This window comes from Arachis duranensis, chromosome 10 (assembly GCF_000817695.3).
Source record: "Arachis duranensis cultivar V14167 chromosome 10, aradu.V14167.gnm2.J7QH, whole genome shotgun sequence".
Lineage (NCBI taxonomy): Eukaryota > Viridiplantae > Streptophyta > Magnoliopsida > Fabales > Fabaceae > Arachis > Arachis duranensis.
Genome location: NC_029781.3, coordinates 11,082,791 through 11,094,170, shown reverse-complemented (window position 1 = coordinate 11,094,170; position 11,380 = coordinate 11,082,791). Strand labels below are relative to the sequence as shown.

General features: G+C 34.6%; 1 protein-coding gene and 1 long non-coding RNA gene across 3 annotated transcripts; both read left to right on the top strand.

The window, feature by feature from the left end:
* Positions 1-4,015: 4,015 nt before the first annotated feature.
* On the top strand, positions 4,016-5,408 carry LOC127739742 (uncharacterized). The gene is made up of 2 exons (XR_008004422.1): positions 4,016-4,541; positions 5,103-5,408. It is a non-coding gene; the product is annotated as an uncharacterized LOC127739742 (long non-coding RNA).
* Positions 5,409-6,046: 638 nt separating this feature from the next.
* LOC107469157 (probable glucan 1,3-beta-glucosidase A) lies at positions 6,047-11,195 on the top strand. 2 transcript variants are annotated; one of them, XM_052255778.1, is made up of 10 exons: positions 6,047-6,816; positions 6,958-7,073; positions 7,336-7,455; positions 8,178-8,363; positions 8,608-8,766; positions 8,974-9,143; positions 9,239-9,394; positions 9,930-10,282; positions 10,680-10,859; positions 10,938-11,195. In XM_052255778.1, the coding sequence occupies exons 1-10, from the start codon at positions 6,771-6,773 to the stop codon at positions 11,018-11,020; spliced, it is 1,569 nt and encodes a 522-aa protein (XP_052111738.1). In that variant the 5' UTR covers positions 6,047-6,770; the 3' UTR covers positions 11,021-11,195. The 2 variants fall into 2 exon arrangements, with proteins under 2 accessions (XP_052111738.1, XP_015944024.1); XM_016088538.3 differs by having other exon boundaries at positions 6,047-6,826.
* Positions 11,196-11,380: the final 185 nt, after the last annotated feature.

The window sequence follows — 11,380 nt, the reverse complement described above, 5'->3', positions numbered from 1 at the left end:
ACACTGTGAGAGAGAAGGTCCAAGAAGGCACTTTGAAACTGCTCCCTGTTTCATCAGTAAATCAGGTTGCTAATATTTTGACTAAACCTCTACACCTAATCCTTTCTTGTCTTGTGAAGTCAAGTTGGGTCTGATTAATTTTCATACCCCCAACTTGCGGGGGGATGTAGCCAGATTATAGTAGAGTAGATCGATAGTAGTTAGAGTAGAGTAAGGAATTTAATCAGACTGTATCAAATGTGTGGCTCAGATTGAGAGTATATATATCAGTTTACAATAAGAAATCACACTTTTTGTCTCTCTTTGCTATCTCACATTTTCTGAGTCTCCCTCTCTTGCGTGGAGCAACTCCTCTGCCTCACCACCACACTCTGCAACCGAACAGAGTTTCCTTAACTACTATCTCTTTTAAATAGTCTTATTTACATTTACTCATTTAGCTATTTGGATAAAAAGTTAGTATTTGAGAAAGTGGAGCAAAAAACTTTTTTAAAATTTTTTTTTACTTAGTGGTCAAAACTTTGATTAGAAAGTAAAAGCGTGCAAAAAGATTATATTACATTTTTGTTTCTTATGAGAAATGATCTTTTTTCTTCTCAAATTTGGCCACTAAATTAGAAATTAAAAAAATTGTATAAAAATCGATGGTTAGTCTTTATTTGGATGATAAGAGAAAAAAGAGGAAAAAATTAATAAAATAAAAAAAATAAAAATAAAAAAAAAAAATTTTCTTTTCTCTTATGTTGTTTGGATGTAAAAAAACTTGAGAGAAAAAAAATTATTTTCTTATTTGGATTGAACAAAATAAAATAAATTTGAAAAATAAAATTTTTTAATATAGTTTCTTCATATTTTCTTCTCAATAAAGGAAAAAAAATTTGCCATGACTAAAAATTTTCTTTCAAAATATTCACTACTGAAGCAAACAAGAGAAAATATCTTTTTTTCGCCCATTTTACTTTCTTTCATTTTCTTCGTTTATTTTTTTTTAACTAAACAATGTATTAAAAATAGGACTCTTTTTTCACTTTTTAGCAACAAAAACATATATATCAGGTTTCTATACCAAATACAAGAATGTATTTTAAAATTATGTCTAGATTTTTCGCACGATCACCCTACACTAGAATTATTTTTACTATTATATTACCTTAAGATTGAGAAAAGGGTAATATAAACATTTTATAAAGAGAAAATAATCATTTTTTACCATAAAAGATTCGAACATTGACAAAACTAACCATGAAACAACAAAATTAAAGTTGTACCTATGAAAGATCAATTATGTATGATAAAACTATCAAAACCCTAAAAAGCTACCCAAAAACTCCAAATTACCCTTCCCTCTCCCGTCATCATGATCATCACTTCCAGAGTTGCGGCTGTACCCTAGCCGCATACACCGCTAGAAAACACTATCAGGAGAGCTTCATCCCCAATGTAATCAAGCAGCAGATGCATCCTTCTTGCCGCAAAGCTTCAACCAACGGAAGAATCGACCAGAGCTCTGACTAAGGTTCCCTTCGGTGGCAGTTGTCATCAATGCCCACCGGACCGATGTCAGCAAGCAACGCAATAGAGAATGAACTTGTCTTCGTCGAAGAAGAGGCCCGGATTCTCAAAGATTAGGATAGTGTGGTAGAGTAAACTCGTCCTCGTCTTCGTTTTTGTTCGAGTTATGGTTTTAAATTTGTTTTTGGTGTTAATTTTGAGGGTTTTTGTTTCTCTACATCTCCCCGGCCGGAGCTTGCATTGAAGCATTTGATTGACGTTGGTGTGTGATGATTGATGCTGATTACAGAGGACCAGTTGGGGTGATACTGTTCAACCTACTCGCATTCAGGGCCGCCATCGTCTCTAGCTCTTAAAAAGCCACCACCTTCACCTTTCTCAATAACGTATTTCTAGTCCCACTTGCAAAATCCGAATACCAACAGACTTGACCCGAATTTTGCCGAAAAGCATACATTTTTTCGCTTTCCCCAGAGTTTTCACATTGAGCTTCAACGGCGAGTTCTTTGAGCTAAGGTCGCAAAGCGAGCCTGGATCGCCGCTGGAGGTTATGGAAAGACCTCGAATCGGAGAGAATAGAATCCGATGCTCACTGGTTCCGAAGATAGCAGTAGTGATGAAGGTGGACACATGCGGAGAAAGACTCAACGATAACAGTGATAAATGAAAGGGGATGAAGGAGGATTGGAGTGGTAAGCCTGTGCAGAAAGAGGAGGGAGAAAGAGAAAGAGAAAGAGTAATGTGATAATGATGATGATGAGGGAAGGGTAATTTAAAATTTTTGGATAATTTTTTAAGGTTTGGATAATTTTATTGTAGGAAGTCGATCTTCTATGGATATAACTTTAATTTTATTGTTTTATAGTCAATTTTCTTAGTATTCAAATTTTTTATAATAAAAAATAATTATTTACTTTTTTATAAAATTATTTTATATTTTTCTATATGGATCATTAAGATCTAAAATTCTAGTTAGTTCATTGAAGTCATTCCCTTAAAACATTTGTTAATATCAAAGTATAACTCTATGCACGTATTTTTGTATATATTTATATACTTTATATTTAGGGTTAAGTACGATTTTGATTTCTAAGATATAGGCCAAAAGTTTTTTTTGTCCCAACATTTTTTTGCATACAAAATCATCCTTCAGGTTTAACCTAATTTAAAACCATTCTTCGGACCAAAATACTCTTTTCCTTCTTCTCCAAAATACCCAGTTTCTATTCTTTTTCTTCTTTTCCATACAGCAGCATCTCTTCTTCCTTTTTTTTCTTCTTCATCACAGCGCCAGCAACAACAATAATAAAATCAGAAGCACAACGAATGTAATAAACATAAAAAATAGAATTAGAAATACAAAGCCCAGAAAATTAATTTTGTTTTCTAAAATATACAAAGCTCAGAAAAATGTGGTACTGCACATTGCAGCTTGTTTTTTCTACTGGTAAAGCACCAGAAGATCAAAGAAATTATAACACAAAAAATCAAAAGAATAAAACATAAAGAGATCACAGATCAAATTAGAAGCAGAAGAAATAATGAACAATAAAATCAAAATCAGAATCATTAGAAGTAGAAGCAGAACGACTCAAAAACAGAATCAAAATCCTAGAGAAGACCAGCGGCGAGGACGCGAAGTGGCGGCGAGGACCAAAAGCATCGGCGGCAGTGGCAGAGTGTGACGGCAACGATGCACCCCTCTTTCTCTCCTTGTCTGTGCGTTTTCTATCTCTATTCACGTGCTCTTCGACGGAGGCAAGGCTCGCGTGTCTTCTGTCCGTCGCGAGACAAGGAGCAGCAACGAGTGACGACGAGTAGCAATGACCAACGAAAGGAGGATGAACAAAACGACAATGTGGCGGATTTCCTTCCCCCTCGCGTGATTCCCTGGCCTTTTTCCCACCTTCCCTTTTCCTTCTTCTTCCCCCCTTCGCGTGATTTCCTTCCCCTTTCCCTTTTCATCCGTTTTCTTTCTTCTTTTTTTATTTTATAATTTTTTAATTAGGCGTAATTTGGTAATACAAATTAAAATTTTGGTAAAAATGATGATTTTAAAACTACGTTAAATTTTAGAAACGATTTATATGCAACAAAAGGTTAGAAACGAAGAAAATTTTAAACTTACACCTTAAAGATCAAAATCGTGCTTAACCCTTATATTTATTTTAAAACAAAAATTGCACTTATTTTTTTAAAATATTATATATTAAAATATATTTATGTGTATATACCATGGTTCTGAAAACTGAATCGGACCGGCCGGTTCAATCGGGTTAACCAGGAACCGGTCAGTTAGTCGGTCCGGGTAAGCTTTAAAACTGTTTAACAAAAAATCGGTAAAAAATCGGTCAAACCGACGGTTAATCGGTGAATTGGTAGAACCGTTCGGTTTTTTAGAGGGTTTTTGGTTCGAAAATATACCCTCTGCCGTTTTGTGTAAAAATTTAAAAAAAATAAAAAGAAGAAAGGAAAGTGCTGAAGCTCAACCCTAAATCACCAAACACCAATTGAAGCCACTCATCTCTCCTTTCTTCTCCGCGTCCAGCACCCACAATCCTCTCCTCTCTTCGAATTCCAACAACAGCCACCACCCACCATTCCACTTCAGAGCCCGAACTCATCGCCGAACCCTTCTCTCCTTTCTCTATCTGTCGCCCTCTCTGTCCGAGCTCGATTTGTCGCTGTGGGTCGCGCCGCTTCGCTGCTCGTCGTCGTGGGTCATTGCCACTTCGCTGCTCCTCGCCGTGGGTCGTCGCCACTTCTCGGATCCTTGCCGTGGTGGTCCTCGCCGCTTCTCTCCTCCTCGTCGTTTCTCCTTCTCCCCTCCTCGCTGGTGTCGTTTCTGCTTCTATGCTCCGCACCGTGTCTCACCGTCATTGCTTCTCTGTCGTGGCTTCTCTTTTTCGCGTGGAGTCTCGCAGTCGAAGCGGCTACCTTTTGTCTCTAGTCTCTGCTTCAACATCGTAGGTCTCAGATCTCAAGTTTCAAGTCTCTTCTTCTCTGCTTCAAGCCTTCAATCCTCTCAGGTCTCAAGTCTCAGTCTCTAACACTCCCTAATTCTATTTCCCTGACTCTATCCCTCTGAAATTTCAAATTTATTCTGAACATGCATATGATGTATTATTGATGATTCTGCTGAATTTTGAGATATTAATGTTTTGAATTTAATTATGTTGATTGTTGATTTTTCTTCTGGGTTAATTAGTTGTTTTCTGAGTTAATTTTCTTCGCTGTTCATTGTTGTTAACAGAGCTAGATTGTTGGTGTTTTGTTCTGACCTCTAGTTAATTATTCTGTAATTCTGAATTTGCTTAATATAAATTTGATATAAGTTCAATTTTAGATTCTGGATTTTGAATGCTATATAGAATTGATACAATCTTGGGACTCTGGATTTTGAATGTGTATGACTTGATATAATCCAAGGCAAATATTTTCTCAGTTTGTTCTTTTCTTATACAGAGCCAGACAATGCATATGATGTATCAAGTTGTTGCTAGAAAATTGAATTAAAATTCAGTTTCTGTTCGAAGTTTTTCTTCTGCTGCTTTTTGTTCTGTTATTTTAAATCCTTATATTTCATGTAGGCCTAAAAAAGTTCAGGTACGTGGGGCAACACATTGATGCTCATTTGTGACAGCAGCATCAAAATGGTTCTTTAATAATCAATTTTCTGTTCATCAAGAACCAATTTTATGTTTTTGAAGTCTAATTTTATGGAGAAATGTAACAGATTGATAGTGAAGAGACAATTAAATGTCTCATATATCTTTGGAACTAATTTGACCAAGTTAGTAATATATAAATTGATGATCAATTTGATGTCAAAGGCATATTTCACGGATCAAATAAACTTTGATTATTTGAAGGGCTTACTCATGTTTTGAGCTGAACTCCTTTTGTTTATTTATTTATTCTTTTTAAATGTATTACCTTGATGTTATGTATGACATTGGGACATAATGGTTTGTTGTTGCATTGCAATCACAATTAAAGAACATAGTTTATTATACTTGTGTTAGAATGAGGAATTTGTCATCTTTAATTTTAAGGGTTAATGATGCTTGATGTAGAAAAATTTCGTTGTGATTATTTTGGCTGCAAACTTTATATATACAAGTGCATAAAATTCTAACATCCTTATCAAACATAAGTTTATTAATTAAACCGGTTCAATCACGGTTCGATCTCGGTTGAACCGTTAAACCATTAAACTATTAAATTAGTTACTTAACCGGTTCAATGATCGATCCGGTTCTTGCAATTTTGGTATATACACTAATATATTTTATATTTATAAAATTTATCAATACTCTTTTTTATAATATTATTTAATTTTTATTTAATAAAATTTAATTATTCACAAAAAAATAATACATAAAATGTATACAATTATTAAGCTGGTTTTAAACGTATCCAATTTAAAATACAACTCACACAAGAGTCATATCTAATTTTTGGATTGAGATTTAAATATAAATTTGATTCGATTTTCATCTGTTTTCGGTAATCAAAATCGTCCAAAATAAATGATGACATGAAGTATTAAATTAAAATTTAATTAACCAATACCCAATACAGCAAAAGGCAAAGAAAATAAACAAGCTTTTCTTTTTCTTGATCGTTTGAATTCGATCTTGTACTTTTTCTTACATGTCACCGACTATATCCCACAATCTGTTCTCCCTTTTTCTCCTCTGAGTCCAATCCATAATAACGAAAGACAAGACACTAATTAATTGATTATAAGCAAAAGTCCAAAAATTCATTCATGAATCAGATATTTAACACTACTCCCTAGTCCCCACAAGTTTTGATTCTAGTACCTTTCCCACGCCACAACATGATTCTTTTCCTCCGCCCATATTTTCGCATTGGCTTCACTTTTCATCTTTCAACGTAGCTGCAAACATTTCATTTCTTTAACTAATTAATTCATTAATTAACTATAAACAAATTGGAGTTGTATAAGCAACAAAAGCAATCCCAAAACCTTCTTCTATCACAAACTTCAATTTGGTATTAACTTAGTGATAACGAAAGGGATTGCATAGATTCACACACTAACCCCTCAAAAGTGGACCCTTCTTTTGTTTTAGCTTAGCTTAGCTTCCTTTGGCTTTGGATTCTCTTTCTTTTAAATATTATTGGGAGCTTTTCCCTTTTTTTTTTCTTTTCTATGTTGGATTCTTCATTTTTTGCTTTCTGGGTGCTTTTGAAATCCACATTTCATTGATGGGACTTGTTTTTACTAAATGGGCATGCGCATTCTTACTCTCTTGTTGGCTCATAACCTACAAGGTACATTCAGGTAAGGTAAAGTTTTGCTTTTGTTAACTTTCAAAAGGTTCTTTCATTTCATGTGTGATGTGTTCATTCTTCAAAAGTGGCAATGTTGTGAAGCTAACTTGGTTCTTTATTGAATTTGGTGTTTGTCTCAAGTGGAGGGGTTACATAGGGGTTCTAAAGTGAGAGGAGTGAACTTGGGAGGGTGGTTGGTCATTGAAGGTTGGATCAAACCTTCATTGTTTGATGGCATTGCCAATGGAGACATGCTTGTAAGAAAGCTACTTCCTTCACATTTTTGTTTCCTCACTTTTCCATTTGTTTATTTTGATTTTTGAGTTTCATTTCTATGTAGTGGCATTGCCATCCAATTAGGTATGGAAGTTAAATCTTTCTTGTCTACATGGCAGCACCTGATTGGATGACAAATCATAGAAACTAAACATGTTTATTCTTTATCTCTTAAATTTTTATATTTTAGTGACTTATTATTATGTGGTTGATTCATCTTTGTGTTGATATTGGGAAATGTAGGACGGAACAGAGGTGCAATTTAAGTCAGTGACATTGCAGAAGTATGTATCTGCAGATAATGGGGGAGGAATGAATGTGACTGTTGATAGGGATGTTGCATCTTCATGGGAAACCTTCAGGGTAAGGCGGAGGTTGAGTTCTAGTTTCGATTTAATAACAATTTGTTAATCCTTAACCAGCTATGAAATATTACCTGTTTTGGCCATTATCTTCGAGCAAGTTTCATATTTAGATAGTCGTCATGTTTGTTATTATGATTTCCTTTGTCGACGTTTAAGTTAAAATAACATTTGAAGCAGCATTGATTTAGTCCTAATATCAGTTCACTTTCTGAATTCACCATCACTTTTTATTTATGATCTTGAATATCGTTCGAAATTGGAAGTGTTTTGCAGCATATACTGACTCTTGCCAGAAAAGGTATCCTTCTATCGGATCTGATGTATTGTTGCTTACTCAGAAGGATCACAAAATCACTAATAACATTGACCTGGTTGAATAAGTTATGGTTTCATTCACCATCAATTATTCGTATGATCAGTAGTAAGCTATATGAAGATGTTCCCATTAAGAATGGTGTATTTGCTTTCTACTTTTTAGTTTCATTCCTAGTTACATTAAGTATGAAATGCTTGTAAGGCAAATGTTCTTCGCTCCGTGTGGTAGTTTCTTGGAAGAAATTGTAATTGGAGAATTTATTGTAGTTGATGTAATGATATCTTTCTTGTTTTACTGTTTGTGCATAACTGAATTTATATCACTCAACATAATGGTAGAAGTTAGATATGGCAATTAGTAAAAGCTTTATTAAATAGAAATATTCTCCCTTTGTTCTGTTGCAGTTATGGAGAGTCTCTCCATCTGAATTTCAATTTCGTACCTCAAAAGGTCAGTTTCTTACATGTGATGGCGATGGCTGCACTGTCTCGGCAACAGCAAACTCTCCTTCAACATCAGAGACATACGAAATAGAGCGGAATGGGAACAGTAGAATTCATATGAAGACAAAGAATGGGGCCTATCTGCAGGTATTCATCCTTATTTTCTGGAAAATCCGAAGTAGCCGTTTGATAGTGTGTAAAATATGATGCTTGTTAACACAATACTCTTCGCTGTTCGTGTAAAGGACATTTCCATTGGCATTCAATTAAATGCTTCAAAATAGCCAAAAATGGTTAACTTGCACACTCACCTCTATTTTACTATGTAAAATCATATTGACATTAAACTTTTAACAGATTCACATGATTGAATGTACCGCTATATTTATAGGCTACAACAGATGGTCAGCTTACAGCAGATTACCCGGGTTCACCAGGATGGGATGATAATGCTGCCACATTTGACATGACAATTTTGTCGAATAATTTACATGGAGATTACCAGCTAGCAAATGGATATGGACATGATCGTGCGAAAGATGTTCTTAAGGTAAAATCATATTGTTCAAATATTTTCTTCACATAAATGGCAAAAAGGATCCTTTTGTTGAACATATATATATATATAAGCCAATATATTTTGTTAGAAAAAGCTATAACATGCAAGTTAGAAGTTTCTTGGCTATTTTATTTACTTGCAAAATCAAGTAAAAGATTGTGTTTCCTATATTGATTGCTCAACTTTCTGTGACTGCAGAGACATAGAAATACCTTTATCACCATTGAGGATTTCAAGTTTCTATATAAACACGGAATAAACACTGTGAGGATACCAGTTGGGTGGTGGATTGCTTTCGATCCTGATCCTCCGAGTCCTTTTATTGAAGGAAGTCTTGATGCTCTAGATAATGCATTTTTATGGGCACAGTAAGTGCTATTTTAACTGTATTATCCTAAAAGTTTTAGCACAATTGGAACTGTATTTTTTCTTTCTGAGAATATAAATGATTATTTTGGTGCAGAGAATATGATATAAAATGCATAATTGATCTTCATGCTGCTCCTGGTTCCCAAAATGGGATGGAACATAGTGCAAGCAGAGATGGATTCATCGGCTGGCCCGATTCTCCAGATAACATTCAACAGTCGTTGAATGTTATTGAATTTTTAGTTTCTAGGTAAGTTTAAAGTGTGTGAATATGTTTGATATTTTTCTTATTATAGAATAACCAACTTCTATGTTTAGCGTTAGGGGTTAATACTCAAATTCGTCCTTGACTAATATGACTAACAAAATCTTTCGAGGATCAATTTGAAAAATGAGTTATCTTTTAGGGACAAATATGAGTATTAACCCTTTTTTACATGAATAGAAAGAGATTTTTAGCATTGAAACACTGAACAAGATATACAGTTGGTGTTGTAGTAGCCAGTGAGATTCTCATCCAAAGTAAAAACTATCATTTAGATCCTAGCTTCCTTTGGAATAGCAATTCCTTCATTCTATATTGTCCCTTTTTGTTCCTGGTTAGAAAATAGACAAAGCTCATCTTAAAGTTCATCATTGCTGACTTTTGTTCTTTTTTTAACTTTTTTTTTTATTTAATAAATACTTCTTTCTACAAGGAAAACGACATGGACTCATTTAAGATCTGCTATGTGAATTCATGCGATATGCCGATATCCTTACTGAATAGAGATTTCGTTTTACAGATATGCAAGGAATCCTGCTTTGCTGGGAATTGAGCTTCTAAATGAACCGTCTGCCGGAACAGTTCCATTAGATACTTTAGTTTCTTATTACAAACAGGGCTACCAAATTGTTAGAAAACACTCTTCAACAGCTTATGTAATAATGTGCCAAAGAATTGGCATGGCAGATCCTATGGAACTTTACCAAGCCAACATAGGATCTCACAACACAGTTTTGGATTTGCATTACTACAACCTCTTCGACGCGTATTTTGTTAATATGAGCGTCGGCGATAACATACAGTACATATACAATAGCCGGGAAGGTCAACTCAAGGCCTTGAATAGTTCAAATAGCCCACTTGTTTTTATTGGTAAGACAACTCTCTCTAGTATTTGTTTGAGGCTATATTATTATGTTTCACTGTGAAATGTTTATGTACTTATTTTGTTTCGTATACCAAGTTGACACACTTCCCTCCACCATTAGATTTGGCATAGGACCTACGTCGAATAGGTTCTACACCTCATCACGTGGTGGAGGGATGGTGTAATGTATGGAACAGAAGTGAGTACAAATAACCGAGCTCTAGCCATAAACCTTGACTTTAAAAATAGACATTGAAACCTCTTGATTCCCTGCTCACTACTATGAGTTTCCCATCATTAACACTTGTGCGCTCCATCGTCGATCGACAAATAGTATTTATAAATATCATTATTCTTTTCTTTTCGTTTTGTCATAACTTGAAAGCCAACCATTCTTTTCAGGAGAGTGGGTGAATGAGTGGAATGTGACAAGCGGATCGCAAAAGGATTATCAAGATTTCGGAAGGGCACAGTTAGAAGTTTACAATGCAGCTTCCTTTGGATGGTGTTACTGGACAATAAAAAATGACAGACAGCACTGGGATTTTGAGTGGAACATTAGGAGCAACTATCTTCAGTTAGGTAATTAACATAAAATAATTATCTTTTACATTGACCGCGTAAATGGAAGATTAATGTACCTATTATTTATTTATGCAGGTAAATCACCCAGCAAACAGAGATTTAACATTTTTGGATTGATAGGATTGGCATTCACCTGCTTTTGTCTCCCTTTTTTGTGAAACAACCTTCGCCTTAGCCTGCGATGAAAGCATATTTGATTCGATGCAATTATTTTTTTCTCATAAAGTTTTCCATCTTGTTCATTTAGATGGATTCATAGAGTGATGTATTCTCAGGCATAATTTTCAATACAGCATTTCATTCAAATAAAACTGCAAGTAATATTTTACATTGAAAATAATTGGAATGGGAAAGTTGCAATTCTATTGATTTGGTTCCGTACAAGTATGATTGGAGGGAAAAGTAGTTAGAGTAACTAACTGAGTCTAATAACTACTCCTAACTGCGTTAACAAACTATAATACATATATGTGAAATCCCTCCCCCGTTTTGTAGATGGATCTGTGGACAAGAATATA